The sequence below is a fragment of the Panthera tigris genome, chromosome D2 (genome assembly GCF_018350195.1).
Source record: "Panthera tigris isolate Pti1 chromosome D2, P.tigris_Pti1_mat1.1, whole genome shotgun sequence".
Classification (NCBI taxonomy): Eukaryota; Metazoa; Chordata; class Mammalia; order Carnivora; family Felidae; genus Panthera; species Panthera tigris.
In genome coordinates this window covers 3,665,815-3,691,878 of record NC_056670.1, presented here as the reverse complement: position 1 = coordinate 3,691,878, position 26,064 = coordinate 3,665,815, and the positions used below count along the sequence as shown (strand labels likewise).

Below are 26,064 nucleotides of genomic sequence, written 5' to 3'. Positions count from 1 at the left end.
ATTGAACAAGGTGTCTAAAATTGTCAATCTAGAATGATATGGCCACGGGGTGGGGGAGGGAGAAATGTGGAACCGCTTTCAACTGGTATAAAGTTTCAGTGAAGCAGGATGGAAAGTTCTAAAGATCCTTTATGCAACACTGTGTTATTATAGTCAACCGCACTGTGTTATCCATGTAAAATTTAAGAGGGAAGATCTCAAGTTATGTGTCGTTACAACAATTAAAAACCAAAGTCATTTTGAATTTTGATAACTTTTGGCAATAATGAAAAACAAATATTTATGGAAACATAATGCAACTGAGTGAATTTCAGATTTTCAGAGTTAGAATCAAATAATTTCCTTTACAGACACACACTTTTATTCTCCTAAAGGGAGAATAGGATATATACCTGTTATCAGATGACTTAAAAAATATCACAGAAGGATAGAAGCAATTGGAAAGGAATCCAGGAAACTTAATCCTGGATTCAATCAGTCACTGTGTTGTCTGAGCTAGGTGGGAAAAGACAGAAGCTGGTAGAAGGGAATCATCTGAAGGGTTCCTTTTAGATTCTTATACCATCAGTTACTGAAGGGCAGAGCATCAACTATGCAGAGATAGATGATAGGTAGGTAGACAGATGATAGGTAGATACATGATAGATAATAGATATATTATAGATAATAGGTACATAGATAGATACATAGATACGTACATAGATACACAGACACATAAATACATGAAGGAAGGCATAGCAACCATCAGGCTCCCTAACTGGCCTGAACAGACTGGGGCTATCAACTCTTTCCACTGCCCCATGCGGTCCCTGTTGCCTCACATTTTTTCTGACCACACAGACAAGACAGAATTATTTTAGCAAATTACTGACAAAGTGTAAACGTGTATACTAATGCAAACAAAAGCAACAGTATTACTACCATTTGCTGAGTTTCTTCCTACCGTGCTCCGGTGGCTGAGGTAGGAGCTTGTATATTCAATATTACTGCCGAGATTTTGGGGACGATGAAACGGAAGGAGCATGTCTTGACTATGGTTTTGCATCGAGTAATTGCCATGTGGATCTTAAGTCCGAGTTATCTGATTCAGTAGTCTATGGGAATGTCTTCCTAGAAATTTTAGCTAAAAGTTTACAAAAGTTGAATATTCCTGCCACTCAACCTCCAAATTTTAGAGAGTCAATTCTAACCACTTAACCACTTGGATCGCACTTTGGCAGCCAACTATGCCAAAAGAAAGATACATTTAAAATAAACATTATTTTAAAAAATTTAGATCGTTCATAGTGCATACAAGTATTAATTATGTGCATTAATTTTAAAATTCTGATTATCTTTTTCTCATGGCAGCAGAAAATGTCCTAGGCATTTTGAAATAGACATGTGTCCAAAGGCATCATGTTTGAATCCCATGAAATGATTTAAGAGTGGCAATCACAACCCAATTTCTACTTTTCCTTATTTCAGTACAGAGGCCAGAGCTCTTTCCTCAAACCCTGACTGGTCCCAGGAAGGGTTCTGATGCATCTAGATTCACTGAGACAAGAGAATCATCAGGTTCGTGATCTGTCTCTTTCAATGAGAGCTTGTTTTCAACAGGAGCCAAGGGCTTCCTTGTCTAACTCCTAGAGAACGGAGCTAAGGGTTCAGAATTTCAGCCCCCCCCCCCCAACCTCCGGCAAGCAGGTAGAGGAGTGATTTTCTCGCCTACTTATTTGTGTTAATGTTTAACCACCTCCTGTCCTGTCTTGTACAATCGTGTTGGCAGTCACCCAGTCTGCCTACAGGTAGAACGGGCCTTAATTCCGAAGGCTCAGCGAGGTTGAAAAGAAAAGAAAACTGATACCTCTGGTTTAAGAAGAGAAGGCCTCAGCAGTTGCTGTTGCTGCCAAAGGAAGTTAAAATAGAACAAGGTTTAGAAAAGACTTCGGGTGGAAAAGGAAGATCGTGATTGAAAAGAGAGAAAAAAGAGGGCCACAGCTTAAAACTGGTTACCTTGGGATTATGATTGATCATTCATGTGGTAGCAACCGATATTTTGACTATTTATGTTAGAACATAAAATAATAGGGATTTGCAAAACAAATCTCATCATTGTTTGATTAACTTCAAATCACCTTAATAAGAAACTTATAAATAACTTTTTAGTACAAACTTAATATAGTTACTTATGATTTTAAAAGCACTGTAAGTGCCACAGAATCCTTTTGAACATGTCTAACCTTGTTTTAAATTGCCCCTCTTTTTTTTCTCCCCAATCACATTAAATGCAATCAGGTTGATTAGTGAGAAGAGGAGAGCACACAAAATCATGATACAGTTGTAATATACTCAACATCAATATTTAAGAAATGCTCCCCATTTTTCTTTTTACCAAAACACGAGTTGCTTACATTCAGGCATTAAGCACACTTTCGGAGGTTCTTTGTGATTAGGGACATCGTCCTTCCTCTGATTTCGTGGGGATCACTTCTTACTGCCTCCCAACCTCACCCATACTTACTGAAAGGAAACCAGGTCTCTATTGGTCCGTTTCACGATAATTTATCAAACTGTGGCTTACCCACTCTTTGAGGGGTGGGGGGGTGTAGCTACACAACATGAATCTTACAGTAAGCACTGGGAATGTGGGCACAGAAGTTCCGGGAGAAGTTCCAGCAGTGAAGCAGACGTTTGAAAGGACCAGCAGGACAGCTATGAGATTGAAGGGCTACAGTTTCCACGACACGGCTGTGAGCGAGCTGGTCTAGTTAAGGCATTCACTCAAGGAAGCAGGAAGTTGGAGCTAGAGATATCCTATCCGGTCTGTTAGCTGTTATAATTGTCCCCGAAAACCAATTATTCTTAAATTCACTTGTCTTGATCTCCAAACACGTTAGGATTTGTGCATTTCTACACTACTGGCCAATCAGGGTGCACACTCATTTCACCATCTTGACTGGGAAGCTGTCTGCTAAACTCTGCTGGGTTCTCGGTGGCCTCATAGGCAGTACGACTCTCCGAGCGGCCGGCCAGATGCCACTGGCCAGAACACCCGCTATCGTCTCCACAGACTCAGACTCAAACGAACACGATGCAAAACCAGAGATTTCTCAGTCTGACCTTTCACAACTCTTTACGATCTTAGCTCGAATATGTTGGGAAGGAGCCTTGGACTGGTAAAAAGGATAAAAGTTAAGGAATCCTAGGTGGCTACGTTAGGTTTATAGCCTCCAAGAAATAAATTTGGTGGAATATTGGACAATATCAAGTAACAGCAATTCAGGCAAAATATGATTTATCCTTGAAAAGGTGAGCACTTGGTATTTGTTCACCCACTTAAAACCCCCAAACAAAACGGTAACAGGTACACAAGAGAATAAATAGCACAGCACATTTATAAGTTTCGTTGAAATAAAGGAGAATACCCTGGCTATGAAAGAATGTAAACCAGGCTTTCCTATAATGCAAATATTTTCCTAGTAGGCTTGATATAATATCAATACCATAAAGCCCTTACCTCTGATGCATACCCTCTCCTGCAAGGCAGAAACAAAGAAATCAGTATTAAACAACTTAGAGTTTCAGATTAAATAAAATTATAGATAAGGGTGTTTTTAAAAATGTGAGGGACACTGAGAAGGTAATTTTTACTAAAAATTGTCTCGGTGAGAAATACAATTTGTGGCAGTATCAGGACAGGAGGATCGAAGTTTCATGCCTGCATTACTAAAAACAGTGACCAGCCAAGACCCACATGCCATATGATACTCAACCATACACAGTCTATTATATCCCAGTGGTGTATAATAACACACTTTGACTCTGTTATTGTCAAGTGGATCAAAAGTATTCTACATCATCTGCATCCTAGACAAGTTTTAATGTATATAAGATGCTCATTTGGGGAAAAGGTTGTTTTATACATGAAAAGCATACTGGTACAGAATGAAAAAATTGCCTCAATGACTACAATATATTCTTCCAAACATTTGAAAGGTTTTTTTTTGTCTGTTTGCATCAATTTATTCTAAAAGTAATGAATGCAAAATACTGACTAGCCTTTAAGGGTCAAGGACATTATCAGATATAATATAAGAGCTGACTATTGTCAGAGGTATAAGAGCCAAACATTCGATATTACGTAAGGGTTTGTAAAGTTCATGGATGACAAGTTGGGGAAAGGTTTGAGTATAGTTGAGAGGGGAAAAATATATATATATATAGAATGCTTTCAGTATTGAATGTCTTTAATTATAAAGATTTTTTATTTCTCATTCACTAAACAGTTGATCTAAAGTGTTATATGTATAGTATGGTGCGAAAGACCGAGTATACAAAGCTAGTAACTGCTACGAAGAGGCACTCATAACTTTAAAGTCCAACAAAACAATATCTGTAGAAAATTTCTTTAAAATATTACAAGGCCTTTACAAAAGAAGTCTACTTATCTGAACAAATCTTAAGTGGTTAAGGCATTGCTGATTGAAATGGTTGGTAATAATGGTAATATAATGCTTAGTTAATCCTGTCGCAATTTATTATCTGAAATGGACCTTCAGTGAGTTTTGCTTCTATGATTCTTCCAATAGTTATGCAAATTATAATCCTTCTAAAGCATTTAGAAGTTTACTGAATTTATATCTTTCAGAGACAGAGAAAGCTCATACTTAGGTTTTAGTAATGAGAATTGAGTCATATACATGATATAAATGTCCAACGAAAGCTGGACTTTGATCTCCAGGATTTTTATGCTGCCTTTTTTTGGTGTTTGTTTTTTTTCAGTAGCAGTCTTTTTCCTACGTGTGGAGAATAAAATACCAATAGATGAACTACACTGTTTCCATTAATCTTTTTGTTGTCTTTCACGTAGTTATTTGGATTGTTTGTCTCAGCTCAAAGGCAGAAAGTGACTTAGAAAAAGTACAGAACAGAATCAGTATGTATAATTGTCTGTATGCTTTCAATTAATGTGACTTTCTGTTGACTCTTACAAGACAAGTCACATAATACTGATGCATTTTTATGCATATGGTATTCCATGTGTGTTAATTATCATTGTATACCATTTGTATGCATTTAATAAGGAAAACATATGGTAACTTACTTATATCTTTTATCAAGGCATCTAATAATTTCTTATGCACAATTGGAACATAATAAATGCAGAAGACAAATAATGTATTATGATTCTGGAGGTTCATTGGCAGGTTGTGGGGGCTTATGGGTTGAGAAGGGAAATAATATTTTGGCCTACGAACTCAAAGAATATTTATAGGTCTCATGCAGAAGGCATTCGAACGGACTTTTACAATGAATCCAGGGATCTCTAAATAGAACGTGAAATAAAAACTATTAAATATAAAACATGGGAATGGATGTTTCATTTGAAAAGTGTAATATACTAATAAAATGTTTAGACTAAACAAATACTATAAAAATGATACAGAAAAGGACAGTGTGACAACTCAGTGAGGCTGCACATACCTACATAAAACTGTTATTTGGAGTTTTCATAATATTTCTTTATAATTATTTAGAGGGTATATTAAAAATTTCTCATATCCAAGAAGTTGATACAAATAGCTTAAAAAACACACACACTCAAATGAAAGCTTACACAATTATGAATAATACCTTGTCAGAGTCCGCCAAATAGCACAACTTCCAATGCATATGACCAGCTGCCAACAAAAATTCCAACTGAAATGTTTCAGTGAAAGACAGAAAAAAATCAGGTTCAAAAACCCCAAGAAGGAAATCACTCTTGATTTGGATGAAAAGAATCTGAAGCAAAGGAGCTAATGAAAATAATTCGATTTATAGATTTTTCAAAAAATCTGATACTGTTAATTAAGGATGACAGACCAAATTCTTGAAGAAATGTCACATAATATAAGAGCTGAACAAAATCTTTGAAATGATGCATTATACGGGCCTATATTAGGTATCTACAATGGAGATCAGCCGGCAAGATTTTGGCCTACATTTTGAAACCATGTTTTGTTTTCCTGTGCAAACTTTTATCTTCTACAATATTAAAACTGCAGAGTAAATCAAATAATTATGCTTGTATTCAAAGTGGGGATTTCCAGTAAATAAAATTTATTCCATGGGTTAGGTGGGAAAACAGAATAATTACTTGCTGGTCAAGTGTAGTTTTCATTAAAGAGATAGGAAGATAGCACTTAGCTCAGCTGAGGTCTTTAAGAATTTTCCAAGTTGAGTTCTGAGAAAGACTACAACATAATGTGTTTTTGTTTTTTGTTTTTTTCCGAGGATAAATTTTTATCTTCTTCACTTAAAACAAAGAGTAAAAGCCTATATAAAACTGATGACACTCCACCAGACATATTCTTTCTTGATTTCTATTTAAAATTTTTATATCTTATTTATACAAATAAGTTTGGATGTTTTATCTAGAGTAATTAAAGGTAACTAGAAATGAAGCCAATAATGTTGTTCTAAAATTAAGGTAGGCAAACGTTTTATATTATTGATAAACTTAATAAAAACATTTAGAATTTTCATCCATCAAATAGCAACTAAATTCATACTAGATAAACCTCTGTAGACATTTAGTTAACTTTATTTTGGTGAAGCGAATTAGAATTTCTTTATTAAACTGAGATAAATATTTTCTTTGAAAGAGAATCTTATGATAAAATTATAATGACAAGATGATAACATCATGTGGACAAGCAAAACCGAAGGTCCCTGTCAACATCTGTGGGAACAATGAAATGTCTTATAAAAGCCAACAGCTCAAGATTTATTTTCATTATAAAGAGGGGAAGAGAAAGCATCATGAGAAATAAGTAGACTAAGACAGTAACTGAAAACATAAAAGATTTTTCAACTGTATAAGCATACTAGTAAGATCAAAGCAAGCCAGACTGAAGACTGTTCAGGTAAGAAAACAGATGACTACATCTCATAGCACCTGGGATTTATTTTGGAACACCATAATGTCTGTCAACTCCTACATTTCTAGATACATAACATTTTTACTTTGGTAGTATTTAATCTTACCAAATACATAGGCTTCAAGGAAGAAACAGAACCTATGATATCATTTTTTTAGCTTATTTTAACAGTTTGCTTTTTTTTTTTTTTTTTCTGGAGCACTCAAATAAAACTATGATCAGGGAGCAAATGTAGACGTTACTGTATTAACATGTTAACAAACCACTGGTTTAAGTTGGATATCTAACTTTCTTGCCCACATATTCCCACTGAAAAACAGACTGAAATTACTTACTTTTTAAAACAAACGTAGACAAATAATGCTACTTCGTAGTTAAGAAAATTAAGGTAAATCTATAATATGAGTTAGAAACGATGAGGTTAATAATCTTTAAAAGTAAAAAATGAGGGAAAAAACAGCACTGCACGGAGTTTTGGGTAAAAGAACGGAATCTTCTCTAACGTTCCCATTTGCCTCCACTCGAAGATTACGGTCAACAAGAGAGTTGTCCGGTTAAAACACGAAGAGCAACATTACAGGGAAGTAGATTCGCTGTGAGGTCGGTTTTCAGTTCCCTCGCCAATCCTGTGCAAATTCCCCTGGTTTTGTCCAGAGGTCATTTCCACATTTTCTGTCTCTGCAGGGCAACTAGTTTCAAGGCCTGAGTTGTGCATTGGTGGGAAGTTTTTTTCTATTTGACTGTACATGTTAGCTACTGACTTTTCAAGGTCCGCTACGTTTTTAACATGCTTGAGGATGCCTTTTGGTTCCCTTCGGGGATCCGCCTTGCACTCCGTGGTGGGTGCTGGCAGCTGTGTCCCAGAGGACGTCCTTTCCTCCGCTGGTGTTACACCGACAGTACCTTTAACAGCTGGTGTACGGACACACCTGGTGGCCGGAACCGAAGGGGGAAGAGACAGTGGAGAAGGAAGAGGGGGGCATGGCGGAGGGAGGGAAGGAGGGGAGGGGAGAGGGAGTGAAGGAGCAGCAGAGGGAGGGGAAGGGGGGCCGGGCAGCGGAAGAAGTGGAGGAGGAGGATGGGAAGGAGGAAGATAGGAGAAAGCAACAGGAGTTGGAGGAGGAGAGAGACGGGGTGGTGCGGGAAGAATTTCGAAAATGTTCCTTTCGGCTTCGACAGGCAGCATACACGCGGGTGCCTCCCTCCTAAAGACTGGAGAATGCAAAATGCCAGGCGTCGAAGGAGAAAGTTCCAAGGAACAGTCAGCCGGAGAAATGGCGGCATGAGGCTCTGACCGGAGCTCCACAGTTCTTGACACGGTTGGCAAAGCGGAGGAGGAGGAGCGAGGTGAAGGAGAGACACAGGAAGAGTCTGAAGATGGAGATGCCACGTGTTCTGTTCCGAACACAGGCACTGAATCACCTGGCCTCACTTCCTCTCTCTCTGCCGCCTGCGTTTCCCCGGCTCTCGGCAGGGGCCTCCCGCTACCTCTTTGGTTTGGACAGGTTCCAGGGCTTTCCTTTCTACCTTCCCGCCCGTTGCTCGGCCAGTGCTGCAGATCCGTGGTCTCTGGTCTCTTGGGAAGTTCCCGCACCGGTCTCTGAGGGAAGCAGACTGGCCGATTCCACATCCTCTGAAACATTTCTCTCGGGCCCCTCAGGGACTCACTCCTGCCTTTTGTTCTGGGTAAAAGTGAGTCTATGCAATCTGTTCTTAGCAAAAAGTCTGAATTTGTTGGTCTTGGATGTACGGTTTCCTTATAAAGAGCACCGTGGGTACTCAAGGCGTCCTCATCAGATACCAGTGGGAACGTTCTTGCCGACGCGGGCTGGTCGTTAAGTGGTCCGTCTACACGAGCCTCTCTGTGAGCCCGAACAGTGCTGGAAGAAAAGGGCATCCCACTGTGTTGATTTTTCCTGTCTTCTGAGACTGATTTATTTCCCCTGCTTTGTTGGAAATGGCAGAGAAGGAAAAGACTTGAAAGAAAAGAACATAATGAAATGTAAGGAAACAGGTTGTGACATAACTTTCACGAGAAAGATGTCTTTATGGTTCTCGTCACTACTTCAAGACACAAGAGGCCAAGTAACACTAATCTACTGATTAGCAACACTAATCTACTAATTACTTTCGTGCCCTTGGTCTCAGAAAGGCAGGGCAGGAAAAGCCTGAGAGCTGTGAGTGGCAGGAGAAATTTTCATTTTTAAAAACTGTGTCAATCTGTAGACTGATTTTTTTTTCCCTGATTACTCTGATACAGCGAAGTATCCAGAGCCAGACATCCCAGTTCTCTCTCTCTCTCTTTTTAAATAAAGTTTAATTTTATTTATTTTGAAAGGGAGATAGAGGGCAAGAGGGATGGGGCAGAGAAAGAGGGAGAGAGACAGAGTCCCAAGCAGGCTCTGCACAGAGCCCAGCATGGGGCTGGAACTTGGGAGCTGTGAGACCCTGACCTGAGGTGAAGTCAAGAGTTGGAGGCTTCACCGACCGAGTCATCCAGGCACCCCATAACAGTTCTCTTATGTAGAAATCACGATCCTCCAAATTGCAAACCAGGGTTTTGGCGAATGGTTCTACATCCTTTGCTTTGCTTTAGGGTGCTCAGAGCTGATGGTTTTGGGGAAAGGATCCTTCGCTGTATCTGATTCGGGGTCATTATCTCTCATCTCAGTAATTCTGTCCTGGAGCTAAAAGTACTCTCGTACCTGCGATGCAGCTGACCAGAGAATGCAGAAAGGATTTCTCTATTCTCCAAGGACAGACGGGAGAAATTTCTCTCACAGGGCTCAAAATCACAATTGAGAAATGGAATTGATGCCAGAACCTTGACAGAGATTACTTTCTTCGATTTCCATTTTAAGCTTCATCAGTTTTAAAACGCTATCAACATCACCATAAGAGGGGTTAGTGGTATTTAGTTTGAATATGATCTGCATCCAATTTTGGTCAAGACCGACTTTAAGGAAAGCTTTATGGTAAAATAACAGTTTCGATATCCCTGCAAGATGTGCTCAGACACTGACACTGAGTGACGGGCTGCGAGTGACAAATGCAATTGAGTAGGTGAGGGGACGTGAGCAAGGGTCTCTAAGGAAAGCATCGGTACGTCCCCCCACCTCCCGGCAAGGCTGGGTGCTTCCCAATAGTCTCTCATTGGGTCTTGCTCTCAAGCCCAAACAGAGTAACGTTGACTTTTGTTATTATTTAATCTCTAGCCACACAGGAATGAAATAAAAGGAAACACTGTGAATAAAAATTAAGTAGCCGCGCTGGTAAGAATGACAGATAAGGCAATAAAATGCTATATAAAGCCAGAGTTGTTACTGAATCATTTCACTAAGATACAAACTACACGTGGATGTGGGGTGTCAGGCCCCCTTGAATAATAAAGGAAGGACAGATAATGTGGATTAAACCGACAACAAACACTTACTTCTGATCTTGCCAAGTCATTCTTTTTCAAAAAATGGACTTGACATATTATTTGGCAATTTTTTATAGATTTGTTCTTGTTTAATTTTTCCTGGAAAGAATGATACTACATCACTTTTGATGGAGAGGTATCTTTAAATATTTTCAAGATATTTTAATATCTTTAAATTTAAGCATTTTAAGAATTTCAATACTTTGCCTTGAGAGGCACAGGTACTGTCAGTGAAACACTTGTTTTAAGTTCACGCCATTTCAAGATACCAAAAGGGAATGAGATATGGAAGATGGGACTTTCTTTTTAAAAGCCGATGACTCCAAAATAGAAGATGACGGTTACTTAAATTTAGAGTAAAACAGCAGTTAATCTATTCTATTGTATCTTTTTACCCTAATGCCTTGTATTAGAATGATATTATTTACTTACTTATGCCTATGTATCCACAGGTGGGAAAGAGAAAACATGGGACAGAAAAAAAAGAGTTTGAACTATAGTTAATTGGAGGTGATTATGAAAATACTAACAGGAACTTGCTTTAAACATTTAATATGTATATCCAGAAAAGAAAACACACGTTTTTATATTTTCCGTGTATTTACTCATACAAATGATATGTGCTAATAGTTTAGATAAAATCATATGGCACTTATCCAGTGGTCTCATCACAGAAAGTAGCTAGCCATCCATTTCCCGTGCATAGGCAAGATTCACCTTCATTACACACGGCTGATTTCGGCCCCCAAACAGAAATTTTAAATGAGACTCTAAGAATAGTTTCTATGTCCTAACTAAAAAATCAGTCCGCGCCGATTTATAGAGAAGATAGAACTAGGGTTTGGAAGAAAGTAAACATATAATGCTATGATGACTATCACAGCGGTTGTTGAATCCGTACGAAGTTATCAACTAGTTCATGAAGATTTTTTTTCAAAATGACCTTTGATTTTTTTCTTTTAAATTTGATAATAATTCCTCTGGAGCTAGTCCATTTTTTAGTAACATAAGGTTTGAATCCTTGTATAAAGTTTTTTAAGAGATAGGTCAAACATTTGTTAAAGATAATTCAATGTGCAGAACTCAGGATCCCTCATTAAATACATATTATAATTGCAAAACTGTCTACTTAGTCTATCACAGTTTTTCAAACAGAAGTAGTCCTTAACTGTTGCTATTTGAAAATGATCACCACCACACTATATTGATTCCAGATGATGTTACAGTATGCTTACTTTTGCTAAATAAAAATGAATATATATCCCTCAGTAATTTCAGAGAAAATAAAACTTAACACATAAGTCTTTCTTAGTTTCTGAATATTTTTTTGCTGGAGAGAGGTGGTTAATATAAAGAGAATCAAATCGTATTGGCTCAATTCCTACATTCACCAGTAATTCAAAAAGATACCATCATTTTCAGCTTATTAAAAAGTTAAAACTATATTTAAAGCATGAATCCTGTATTATATTGTTAGTTTAGAAATAGAATGTCAAATACTAAGCTGTCAAGCATTAAATTCAATTTTAGCATTCAAATATACAACATTAAAATCAGTTTTAACATTTTTGAAACTTCTTAACATCACCTTGCGCATGTCGGGATGAGCACTGGGTATTGTATGTAAGCCAATTTGACAATAAATTATATTCATAAAAATAGTGGTAATATGACAAAATTATCGATACATGTGTTTAAAACTGGCTTTCCCATTAAAAGGTAAATTTCTTAATTTTTGAGGCTTGCTTTATTCCTACTAGTAAATGCTACAAATGTAACAGAGTAGAATAATGTGTTTTAGTCCCTCAACTCTGCCAAATTCTAGTTAATAAAAGGTGTCTTGGATTTAATTTAGTCAGATCCAAAATTTTATAATATCCTTGGTTGTTTTGCATTTCATGTCCAGAAATAGTTCCTCTTTATTTTTAAAACATAGGCAAGTTAAATAAGTCAGAAAGGAATCTGGTTATGAAGGTAGCACCAATCTGGAAACATCTGTGAAGTCTTTTCACAATACTTTAAAAGTCTTTCAAATGTGTATGAGTTAATATTGCTTAGAGGTTCCAAATAACACAGGAGAAGTATTAAGCTATCACAGCAGTCTCTTTTGAGGGGAATATAATAAAAAGCATATTCTTTAAGGGGTTGGATATTTAATATTTGATTCTTTATTTGGGTTTCAGATTTTCGCTCAGATTTTAATTACCCCATCCTATGACATCCCGAGACAGTCTCTGTAAGGAGTCTATGATTTTAGAACAAACCATTGGTTTTAAATTACCAAATAAGAGTTGCCTTTGCATACTAAATCAAGAATTACTCTTTTATGATTGTGCTTTACCTTTTCTTTATTTTTTATGAGAAAAACATTTTTTTTCAGAATGTGTTTTGAATTTTGGAGGAAAAAAAGTGCATAACTGTGAAGGTTTAGAGATTATATGATTCAAGCTAGTCATCTACAGATGTCTCTCCTCCAGCCAAGTACTTCTTTCTCTACTCATTGTTTAAAAATGTTATTTTGTTTGTTTGTTTGCGTTTTGGTTATGACTTTTCAATTCAACTTTTCTTAGGTTCTCGTCTTAACAATTTGTTTTCTTTTTTTCCCATTCAAAGTAGTAAATAAAGTAGGCTGCAAACCGTGTTTCCGCATCAGGTGGAAATGAAATACTCACCACCCAGCATCCATCAGGCCCACCTGTCTGGCAGAGCAGCGCCCTGGCCTACTTACATGGTGCTGTCTCCCAGCTCCTCATACAGGTGCGCCCCGGGGGCGGCGGGGGCGGCGGGGGCGCGGCCACAGGTGCGGGCGCAGGTGCGGCAGGCTTGGCTGCGGGTAATGCCGACTGGATTCGCGCTGTCTTGGTGCACTCGGCTTGGCGTCTTTGAGAAGGCAGGGATGTTGTGGAAAACCATTTTAGAAATCATACACTTCTCAGAAGAACCCACTTAAAAAAATCGTTAACACAAATACTAGGACTTATAAACCGGTGTGATTACAGCAGCATCCCCACAGAGTATCGTTTTCCTGTATCTTCTTCCCCTTTAAAATATCTACCCTGAAATAATGGCTGGAATTGAGTAGAAATATTTGCATATTATGTGAAATAGGAATATGAAAGGTAGGAGTCAAGCTATCTATAAAAATGTGATTTAATAATTGGGGGCCATGGAGTAGGTCTCCTTCCTCAGGTGAGGCACGTTGAAGATGCATAATTTTTCTTTATTATTCATCTTCCATCTAGTTCAAGAAAAGTTATTTCATTTTAAATGATTTGAAACATGTTTGACATTAGTTTACGGTGCCCCTTTGGGAGAGAGACGTGGCTGGCTTTTGTCTCCTTTGGACTCCTGGGAGGCCTGGGATTCTTGCCTTGGAGTTGCAGCCACGCTTATTGAATGTCCTGGACACCCAACTCTTAGTTCCTTCCTCAAAACCCAAATCTCAGAGTGGGAACCGTCAGAGTCAACTGCCTTTTTCACATTTCCTCCCTCCTATCCCATGTCAAAACCAAGACTGATTCCTTACATACAAAAGCACATGGGAATTTGAACCAAAGTATACACCTTCTGCAAACACAAGACAGACCGGTGATCCATGGTTCTGAGCAGGCCGACTACTTTATCAGCAGAATCCAGGCCTTTCCTTTTCATATTACGTAAAATCATATGCAAGATATTAATTATACTTACACTTTAAACCTGTTTTGAAAAGCAATTAGAAAAAAAAAAGAGAAAGCTACATTAGAAATACTGCATTCATAATATTTTAACATCTGATTTATTCCAAATTCTGAATAATTTACTGGTGAAACTCATAACGACACAGACCTATTGACACAGTAGGGAAACTAAGTGTTTCAGTTCAGAAAGTAAAAATGGGGGAACACTTTATTGTTGCTGTCACTGTCCTACAAGCTGTGAAAACATTTTTTTACAAGAAAACAAAGAAATGAACTAAATGGGATTTCAAAAAAAAAGCTGGCTTAAAACATGGATACATGAATTTGAACTCTGATAGAGAAATGGGTTATTAAAGGTGATCTGATCTTTATAATTGGCTTCTTGGCATCCTGTGCCTGAAGAATATTAAAGAGACGAAGGCAGGCAGTGGGCTGATTATACCGTGGGCTTCACTTTGAAGCTGAGCCTGGAACTGGAAGGTGACGTTCCTGGATAATGAATCCATGATACTTTTTTCACATTTGCTTCTTAGTTTTCCATGTACAGTGAATTAAAAAAAAAAAAGAATGTTAATAGGAAAGAAGAGCCATCCATTCCAGTCCTATGTACAAGCAGAATATGAAAGTACAAAAGCTAGAGTTTTAAATGTGAGAATTTTACACTGACACATGGTGCACAACTCATCTTGTTTAATTCCATCGGTCTACAAAAAGCAGTGACTACAATCAATTCGTAGAGTATAGAACTCATTACTGAACCAAAAAAAATTAAATAATGCATCTATGAAACGTTTAAATGCCAAGCATCTTAGTGGTTTGTTAAATTATAACATCCAGGATGCTTCAGTTTTGAGCACTGTGTTGTGTGCCAGATACAAGTTTTCTCTCCGATTTTATTGCGAGCAGGATTCCTCTGGGAAACAGTGCAATGAAACAGAATAACTGTAACACAGGTTCGCTCCAACATGAAAATTAATATTGAGTTGATGGCTTAGTAATTCAAAACCATTTGTCCATTATTAAGTTTCTTTCTAGCCTTTAGAATTGGTGCATTTGTTAAGGATACATCAGACTCCAGTAGGTCAACCTGAAAGTTCTGTTTGCAACTTCACATGGCTTTGGTGATGACAGAATATCCCTATGGCATCTTCATGCAGAGCACACTTTTCAACTTTTAGGTTGCAATTACCTAACCTTACTTAATCTGAAAGAAAATTCTCAGTGTTAGAGAACAAAGATAACACGTTAAGAATATATAAGCACTATTTTAGTGCTTTCCCTGCAGGTATTTTACATGATGAAGAGCAGCTCCACCATTCTGTCTTACCCTTTGTTATGTCAAGTAATTTATATGACTTATGATCCCCGTCTTATTTATTTTCATTTTATGGCACCCTTAGGGCTACCTCTCTTCTCAACCTATTCCACAACTTCCGTTACCCATCACTGTCAATAGGGATATACCTGAAATGCCTGGACTTCTATCACAAAAGTTCCCTGTACCTGGTGTGAAATAAAGAATAGCTTAATAGAGGACTTCAAATACAGATGCTTAAATCAGCTAGAATTACTTCACTACTTTGAAGGGACAGAGTAAAAGATAGGTATTTTATTTTTAATTTTTTAAAAATGTTTTATTTACTTTTGACTGAGAGAGAGAGACAGAGCATGAGCGGGGGAGGCACAGAGAGAGACGGAGACACAGAATGTGAAGCAGGCTCCAGGCTCTGAGCTGTCAGCACAGAGCCTGACGCGGGGCTCGAACTCACAGATCGAGAGATCATGGCCTGAGCCGAAGTCGGACGCTCAACCGACTGAGCCACCCAGGCGCCCCAAAGATAGGTATTTTAAGTGAATGTATTTGCCTGTAGGAACAAGAAATGAGTAAGGCCTGTGCAGCCAAAATATCCTGTCATATGTTACACTGTAGGATCTGGCAGGGCTATCCGGGAAGGAAGAAACCCCATGGAGAATTACACGTGGCATACTATGATTTTGAAATGGTTTTGCCAACGCTTCGATCACTTCCACAGATGTCAGTGTTGCAACACGGACTAAAACTTGTCATGACAGTGTGGACAGGTTGCAGACCTTCCTCAGAGACCGGGGAATCTGGATATGGCATTCTGCTGCATAGGACACCTCCCCCAGGACACCGCTGTATTCTCTCGCAAGGCTCTGCACCTGATGAGGGGCACGAACAAAGCCACAGGAGCTACCCTAAATTCCTAACGGATGAGAGCATGTTAGGAACATGGCAGCATTGAGGAATCGGGCGAAAACGCTGGAAGTTTGTTTCGTTCCGCCTTAAAGGAAGGCCGCTTGGTGCCAGAAGGATGCGGCAATGCCCTAAATGGTGGCATCATTACTGTTTTACGACTACAAAGCCACGTTGCCAGGGATGGCTTTTCGATCAGGCCGTGTTTAGAAGTGGGAATACTTACTGTCTGTAGCTGACCAGAACTACCAAGATGGCAGGGATACAGCAGAGGATGATGATGAAGGCGAGTGCAAGCAGGGCCCCCTCTGTGTAGCCTAGGCTCTCTCCTCGCTTTTTAATGCTGGTCACTGCCTCCGGGGTCCGGATCTCCAGAATACGTCCTCCTTCGCCGTAATACGGCTGAAAGTCTTTATTGATATCAAGCAGTTTGCCATCCAAAAATCTGATTGTCAGATAAATAGTAAAATCAATGATGTTAACAGAAAAGATAATTTTGTAATATCTTTTAAAAATTTCTTTAATTGAAACACAAGCTGAATCAGTGTTAGGAATAAAAAATATACAAAAAGCAAGAGCAATGAGGAACTGTAACTACACAGCTATATACACATATCAAAGATATTAATAACGATGACCCTTACTTCATATGCTCACAGACTTGAGAAAAGTAATTATCAACCTCAGTGAGCTTACTATCACTATGTTGAAATTACTGACATTATTCAGCTATTCAGGTGAAAAAATATTCTGAGTTACATATAGCATAGTTTATAATTATATTCCTGCATTTTGTCTGCCTGGGTCCTCAGAATAATCCTGTAGAACAGAACATCTTAATACTAATTCACTGCAGGCCATATAGCTACACAGTTACGGCAATTGATCTGAGACACCAAGTCTTCGGTCTCCAAAATCTACATTTGTCTTGTATGTCGACCTTCTCAAATCCCAAATCAAAAAGCTTTTTATGGGCAAAAGGTGAACAAATTGAAAGGTGTTTCCTGCCTAGAGAGAGAGACTGTAGGAATGATGCAGACAGCAAATCAGCCAGGATGACAAGAATTAGCCAACTGAAGCCAACAGTTCTTGCAAACCCTTCCTATGAGTAATACAGCTCCAGCTATGGCCATTCCATTGGGCTGGAGGGGACAATCAAGGGATAAGTGTTACTTAATTTTACTGGATTGAACGATTTTGTTATGTATTTTATGTTGTAATTAGCAGATAATAGTTTTTTTTTTTTTCGAAATTCTTTGGGAACATTTGCATAATCCCTTATAAATCCCACAATATTAATGTAACAATTGCGTTCCTAACACCACAAAGCCATACCAGGTCCTAGGTATTCTCATTTTTGTATTTTTAAAGACGTTTATGCATAAAGGTCAGATATCTTACTATAGAAAGTTGGAAAACACAAAACAGTTCCAAAAGCAAAATTAGGCACAGGCCCACAATGCAAACGCTGCTCACATTTTGGTATATCCAAATCTAATTTCTTTCTATAAATATTTTTAGTTTTTTAAGTTTATTTACTTATTGAGAGAGAGGGAGTGCAGAAGCAGGGGAGGGGCAAAGAGAGAGAGAATCCCAAGCAGGCTCCACACTGTCAGCACAGAGCCTGACGTGGGGCTTGATCTCATGACCCTGAGATCACAACCTGAGCCAAAATCAAGAGTTGGAAGCTTAACTGACTGAGCCACCCAGGTGCCCCAAGAAATATTTTTATATACTCATAATTAGACAGCATATATGAAATGAAAACTATCATTTTAGAAATATATTTCATAAGATAACCACCACACTTATGTTCAAAATGTAGAAAACATAAAGAAATGGAAAAGAAAAAAATAAAAACGGCCCCAAATTTCACCATCAGATGGTAACAAAGCATGTCATGATTGTGTATTTTACAGTCTATTTTTATCCCTTTGACACTTTTGATTTTAATTTTCCAAGTAATCATTCAGACCTTATATCTAGTGCACAGCATTTATACCTTCCCTGTAGAAACAATAGATGCCTGATGTCAGATGTGAATTCCACTGGGTAGTTTATTAGTCTTCCCGTTTAAGAAAACCAATGGCCCAGATAACTCAAGCTTAGTTTTATTTATTTATTTAAAAAAAATTTTTTTTAATGCTTATTTATTTTTGAGACAGAGAGAGACAGAGCATGAACGGGGGAGGGTCAGAGAGAGAGGGAGACACAGAATCGGAAACAGGCTCCAGGCTTTGAGCAGTCAGCACAGAGGCCGACACGGGGCTCGAACTCACGGACTGTGAGATCATGACCTGAGCCGAAGTCGGCCGCTTAACCGACTGAGCCACCCAGGCACCCCTCAAGCTTAGTTTTAAAGCTGCACATGTTTTTACTCAAGTTTCCATCCTGTAACACAAGACAGATAAGCTTTTGTAGATATAAAATATACTTTTATAGCAATTTTCCTAGGTAATTTTTAGGCATGTTAAAAAATATATAATAAAGGTTTAACCGTTGTTCTAAGTGCTAGAATAGAATGGTACAATATTTTTTTTGAATTGTTTACCAGATAAAGTAAGAAGTTCCAGATAAAGTGCAGATTAAGAGTTAAGTTACAAGAAAACATTAGAAACTGGGAAGGATCAGAAGTAGAGAAAGATCGTTAGAGTTAGGGACGGTTTCACCTATATCATGTGGAACCCACTAGACAGACCGCACTTCTACTGGGTTCCTGCAATTGACATTGCAATAACCTGAGGGAAGATACTTTAGTTTTTTGACACTACAAGAGCTCTGTTATTTAGATATTTATTTTGGTTTATGTTCCAACTTAGGTAAATGTCATAATTGTTTACTAGAAGAGTTGATTGCTTTTGAACCTGTCCCTAGTCTAAAATATCTTTCTTTTTGCTTTCTACATGCAAAACAGTTTGCCTAGGTAAAAATACATGAATCGTAACATTTTTTTTTCCTTAAACGATGGTGGATTTGATTCCATTACCTTTTGGCATTTTATCACGCATATGGCATGTGGAAGGCTTATCTAATTTTTGTGCCTTTGTAATTCAGTCACTTTTATTTTTGTTTCAATGGTTTTAAAACATATTCTGATACTTTTTAGTGACTCATGATGACATGTGCATTGATTTTTTCTGGTAAAGTAATGAAGTCTTTTAATTACTTTTTTAGCTCTTATTTCTGTGATAACTAGTACAATATTTTACCTCAGAGATACTATTTTCAGATTGTAGCTCAATTGTCCTCTAAATATATTTTGATCTCTTTTATAATTTATCTTTTATTTTCTTTTCCTTAATATGCTTGTTTAAAAAGTGCTAATCTCAAGATGGTAGAGAATACTTTTTTTTATGTTTGTTTGTTTAGAGAAAGAGCAGGAGGGTGTAGAGAGATAGGGAGAGAGAGAGCAGGGGAAGGGGAGAGAGAGAGAGAGAGGGGGAGAGAGAGAGGGGGAGAGAGAGAGAGAGAGGGGGAGAGAGAGAGAGAGAGGGAGGGAGAGAGAGAATCTCACAGGCTCTGTGCCATCAGTGCAGAGCCCAGTATGGGGCTCAAACTCACAAACTGTGAGATCATGACCTGAGCTGAAATCAAGAGTCGGACCCTCAACCGACTGAGCTACTCCTGGGGCTTTGTTTTATACTTTTTCTGATGTCGGGACAAAGCCAGCTTCCATGCCAATCCCAGAAGAAGGACTCTAACTGGCCTCCCCTGGACTGTGTGCTGACCACACCCCATCGGTGTGAGCCCAGGAACCGCATCCTGAGGGGGGGCACGTTCAAGGGCACCACAGTGGTGGACAGTCAGTTCTCACTCTTCCCCTGTGGGCTTCTTTCACCAGAAACAGGGAAGGATTCAAGGCCTGTGCAACACGCATACCATTTCACTGTCCCATAAGGTCCTGCTTTCTATTAAAAATGTTCCATTGTTTGCCAGTGCTTTCCATACGAGAATCTTTGCAGAGTTAAACTCTACATTTGAGTCATCGGGACATTATTTCTTTTATTTTGTTTTCCAGTATTTATTACTGACCCTATTTTGCCTGCCGCTTACTTATCTTAGAGAGGAGATGTATCTGTCAGCTCTGCTCTGTTTTCCCGAGATGAGATCAATTCGTAAACCAATCCCATGTCTTCCGGGTCACTCTGCTGACGGGGCATGTGCAGGCATGCCCCCACCTCTGTTGACCCCTGTGGTGGGATTCGGCCATCAAAGTATGGTGTGGAACCACTGGTCTACCTTGCATTTTACCTTTGTGGAAAGGGTATTGCGATGCACACATAAATGCAGAAACAAAGGGGACGCTGAACAGAACACACTCTGAACTTCACAAAACCCCAAACCTAAATGGTGGAGGGGCAGATACCTCTTTCCCTGGTGGGTACACAGTCTGGGTCTCTGAACCAGGTATGCAGAGTGAGTGATGCTTAACACATATGCCCACACCCATTCCACTTGGATAAGGTTGTCTGGCTGAATAAAGCAAACCATGGGTAGACCGCTATTTCCTTTATATAGTTCCAAATTATGGACTAACTTGTATTCCTTCATATTTTATAGTAAGCTAGAGTCTGATAATTGGTTTTCCATTATTTAAATTTTCAGTGTTCTTAATTTTTATGTTGTTTTCCCTGGTCTTAGGAATTTGGAAGAAGCTTTAGAGTTTGGTAGTCAGGTTCTATTTTAAAGTATAAATGTGATTTTTGTACACTGTATTTTATTTATTTTTATTTTTTAAGGTTATTTATTTTGAAAGAGAAAGAGAGTGTGTGTGAGTGGGGAAGGGGCAGACAAAGAGAGAGGGAGAGAGAGAATTCTAAGCAGGCTCTGCGGTGTCAGCACAGAGCCCAACGTGGGGCTCAAATTCATAAACTGTGAGATCATGACCTGAGCTCAAACCAAGCAAGAGTCAGACACTCAACCAACTGCCACCCAAGTGCCCCTATACACTATATTTTAAATTCAGTTTGTAGAGTATTCAGGGTTTTTCTACCTTCTTCTGCATTTCTCATTTACCATCTGGGCAGACTAATGTTAAAAGAGGCTGGCTGTATAAAAAGGGGCATGAGCTAAAATTGTATTTGCTTTTATAAACAAATATTTAATTAAGTTCTATTTTAAAATAATATGGCCTGTTTCTGCCAAGGATGCCAAAAGCTGTAAGAGAATGTGACTCCCACCCTCATGACAAAAAGCCAGGTGATACTAAAACCATAACAAATTCCAAAAAGTGACAATTTCCTCCACAGGGAGATGAGACGATTATTTCACCCTTTGCAGAACACGGAAAAGGAAGCTGCCAAAAGAGCAAATCAAATAAATGGGCTAAAATTTTAATGAATTTTTTGAAGCAATGTACGTACCAACATGTAAGGCTAGAGACCCTTGAACACAAGCGGGGCCTACCTTGAACTCACTTGCAGACTATTTCCAAGGACCTCTGTCAGATAAACTGGGGACAAGGCTGGAGACAGGAGAGAGATCCCCTTCCTGTGCGGGGGCAGAGGAAGCAGTCGGCTAAGGCTGGATACGCACAGTTCTCCAGACCCCTATCTCATGCAGAGCAAGAGCCTTAAGCCACAGAAAGAGGGGAGGAAGTATTCCAATCCCTAGGGCTCAAGCTAAGGACCGCTACTTCTGGGGAAGAGGTATAAGCAAAATACCATCTCCCACGGTGAGGAACAGGAGCTCTCTTGGGCACAGAGAGGTCGCCTACTGGTTGGGAGAGGCAGGGAACTGTCCTGTCCCCAAGACACACCACAAATATGGCACAGTATGTGGCTGCCACGGGGAGGGGGAAGAGAAGAGCCGAGAGAGCCCAGCCCACGTCCCGGGCACGCAGGCTGGACAAGGAGAACCCAGAGCCCCGGGCCATGTGGCCACATCTCCACCGTGAGAGTGGGACCAGGCCGTGAGCAAGGGCAGTCTGTCGGGTTGGGAGGGTTAAGAGAATGCAGAGAAGCCCCCAGCGGCACGGGTTCACGGGGTCTGCTGAAGATGAAGCCATGGAGCCAGACCAGAGACAACCCAGATGCTGGGACATCAGACAGACTTTGGTACAGCCCTGCGTAGTGCTTTACAGAATCCATTGGAAAGTCAAAAAACATGCTTGAAGTGATAGGAAGTTCCATAAAGTGGTAGAAACTGTAAACAAAGAACCAAATGGAAATGGAAGACTTGAAAGAAAACAAGGATATAAAGATGAAGAATTCCTTTAATGAGCACATCAGCAGGCTAACACAGATGAATCGGTGAACTTGAAAACAAGGCAGCAGCAATTATCCAAAGTAAAACACAAACAGGAAAGATGGAGAGAGAGAGAGGAGAGGAAGAACAAGAACAGAGCATCCAAAACCTCAGAGAAAAAATGAATTTTAATTGGAATCCTGGAATGAGGATAGAGAATGGGCTGTAAGAAATATGTGAAAAGATGTCTAAGGATATTCCAGAAATAGAAACTACATTAAAAAAAAGCAGATACAAGAAGTTCAGAGAACCACAAGATGAATAAAAGCAGGATAAAAATAGTATGTATTTACTGAAAAAATCTAAATAATTCAGATAACCAAAAATAAAAAAAAATCTAAATACTCATAACCTTATAAAACAAAATAATTAGCATGTCGTTATGGGGATTCCAGTCTCCTCTATACATTTATAAGCTTTTAAAAAAAGTTGTGATATAGCTAATCAATTTTCTTTCATTTTTTGTTTTATTTATTTGAGAGAGAGAAGGAGGAGGGGAGGAGAGGGAGAGAGAGACAGATACAGAGACAGAGACAGAGAGAGAGAGAGAGAGAGAGAGAGAGAAAGATAGAAAGAGAATCCCAAGCAGGCTCCACACTGTCAGTGCAGAGCCAGAGGTGGGTCTCAAACCCAAGAACCCTGAGATCATGCCCTGAGCTGAAATCAAGAATTGGATGCTTAACCGACTGAGCCCCCCAGGGATCCCTAGTTATATCAATTTTTAAAAATCAAAGTGGACTCCTTGGAGGAAATACCTTATTTATATATTTATTTATTTCTGATTCTTCGCCTGAGAATTCCAACATCTTCAAAAGCTTAGATTTTTGGGTAAGGGAAAGTTGAAATAATAATCCTTTTTCCATTGGACTGGGCATCAGGCACTAATCTTAATGTTCTAGTATATTTTTTCAATGTTAAAAAACTAAATTTTCAATAGCTTTTGTAACTACAGGATAGAGAATAATATCAGTGCATTATGAGCCTTGGATTATGGACTACATCTATATAATTTCACTATAAAATATTTCAAGGAACAACTGTAGGGTTTAGGTTATTATATTAATAATAATTAATAACATATTCAACTTATTATAGTGTCCCAGCTCCCAGCTCAAGCTGCTAAAATTTTATTTTGTTTTATTTTATTTTATTTATTTTATTTTTTATTTTGAGAGAGAGAGCGAGTGAGCGAGTAGGGGAGGTGGAGAAGGAGAGAGAATCCCCAGGAGGCTCCACACCATCATCACAGAGCCTGATGTGGGGCTCAAACTCAGAAACCATGAGATCATGGCCTGAGCTGAAATCAGCAGCTTAACCAACTGAGGCACGCAGGTGCCACCCCCCCCCCACCTTTTGTTAAGTTTATTTATTGCTAAGGGAAAATTTTAATACTTCCTGGCTGTTCAGTTCTCTGTTTAATATACAAATTTTGATTTATAGTTATTCTCTATTCTCCCCTTCCTTCCAGTTATAATTGTTATTCAGTTGAGTTTCTATCTTTACTCTTTACAATATAATCTAGGTTTGGGAAAACTTGTTTCAGTTGAAACCCAATTGGCTTCAGTTTCCAAACTGTTTACCTCTAAAATATTTACATGTGCAATTCAAATGATCAGGATCATTTACTTTACTCTTTCTTAAGGCTGGGCTAACTGCCTAAAGAATACAAATGTTTTTATAGTTAGGAAAAACACCCTAAATTCAAACAATCTATCATCATATTTAAAATTTAAACCAATGTATATAAAAACACAGCACAGGTGGATTTAAATAAGTGTTAATAATGGCAATTGATAGAATATATGTAACTTTAAAGCATATTTCTAAATAAACTTTAAAATTAATGAAATATGCAAAAACTGGCTTGGCGGATCTAAATGGTACTTCATTCGGATGTTGATTCTAGAACTTGAGAAGAAGCCACTGCTTTAGTCATCCCTATTCTCCACCGTGATTAACATGCTATCTTGCATACGGCCCAAATATCTATTAAATATAAACTGATGAATAACATACTTAATAACCACGGCTCTTTTAAAAATTAAGTTGATACAAATCACTATGTCATTATTTCTAAAATAGCAGCAGTGAAATTTTGTTGAAGAACAGATTTAAAGTAAGACTAAATTCAGAATGAATGGGTTTTAATAAACGGGTAAATAGGGGCGCCTGGGTGGCTCAGTCGGTTAAGCGTCCAACTTCGGCTCAGGTCACGATCTCGCGGTATGTGAGTTCGAGCCCCGCGTCGGGCTCTGGGCTGACTGCTCGGAGCCTGGAGCCTGTTTCAGATTCTGTGTCTCCCTCTCTCTCTGACCCTCCCCCATTCATGCTCTGTCTCTCTCTGTCTCAAAAATAAACGTTAAAAAAAAAAAATTAAAAAAAAAAAAAAAACGGGTAAATAGATATTTGCTAAATACATAAGTGCAGCCACATAGAGATATATGTACGTGTAAATTAGTATACGCCTAAATTTATTTGTTGCTCTTAGTATACGCAGGCAAACTAAGTTTTGGAATTATGTATTTGGGTACGCATATGCACAGATACCAATAAATATTTAGCGTAGGTACGTATGGTTATATATCAATATATATTGTTTAACTAAAAATGTGTCTTACTTTAAATAAGAATTACATTCCAAGAATCTGTTGGGCGCTAGGTGTCACTAGAGCAAAGCTGAAACTAATAGAACAACAAAACAACAAAGTTGTAAGCTGTCCTAAAATCATTTCCAAGGGACAACACGTAGCAGCGTTTTGTTTAAAATTCTGCATTTTCTTTGTTTTTAGGATTCAGACCTCAAAATTCACATTCACCAGGATGAAATAAATAAATAGATGGGAAGTATGGACTGAGGTGGAAGGGGTCAAGGGAAAAAAAAATAGTAATTTTTGCTGAGTCAATAAGTCCTTGAGGACAGCTATATTTATTCTTAAACTTCATGCCTAGTGACATTGTCATGGGCACACTGCCGCTGGAAGAAGGAATCTGTGCACTCCCCCTTTGACCGCTGGGCTTGGCAGCAATGGAGGAGCTCCTCTGAGACCATCTGATGAACTGCACCTTGCTTCTAAGCACAATGGACCTTCCGACCTCCGAAGTCGCTGCCCCACACCTGGGCCCCAAAACATCTCGGCATGCATACCCTAGGTATCGTCTCTGATTTTCTGCTTACACTTCACTTGCAGTAACAATTTAGTGGGTTTTAAACTTTAAATACTTACGGCCTTTGATATTGCCAACGGAGAGCTGTTACAGACAACAAGAGGACTTACTTAAAAAGCTCATTTCTGTCGATGGCTCTGTTGGTTTGGGGGTCGATCGCATAGACAGTCAGGTCACATTTGGTGTAATCTTCTAGCGAAAAGGCATCCCCATGCCTGCGAGCACCGATGGACTCCACCACCACTTTGGCACCAGGAATTTGCTCCTGAACATACCGATCCAAAATCCTATACATCAAAGTACAAACATGGCATTCACTCTCAACTTGAAATGACATTTAGAAAGTGAAAAATGATGACAGCCTGGTTTTTGCTAATGTTTACTGAATGTGAACGCTTGAAAAAAAATTCTGTATATTTTGTCAGC

General features: G+C 38.7%; 1 protein-coding gene across 1 annotated transcript in view; it reads right to left on the bottom strand.

Annotated features, from left to right (window-relative positions):
* PCDH15 (protocadherin related 15) overlaps window positions 1-26,064 on the bottom strand; it is an 833,394-nt gene that overhangs the window by 5,257 nt on the left and 802,073 nt on the right. Inside the window, 4 exon segments of the mRNA XM_042960326.1 lie at window positions 13,058-13,094; window positions 13,097-13,209; window positions 16,454-16,672; window positions 25,749-25,925. Of these exon segments, the coding sequence (XP_042816260.1) occupies window positions 13,058-13,094; window positions 13,097-13,209; window positions 16,454-16,672; window positions 25,749-25,925 (546 nt within the window).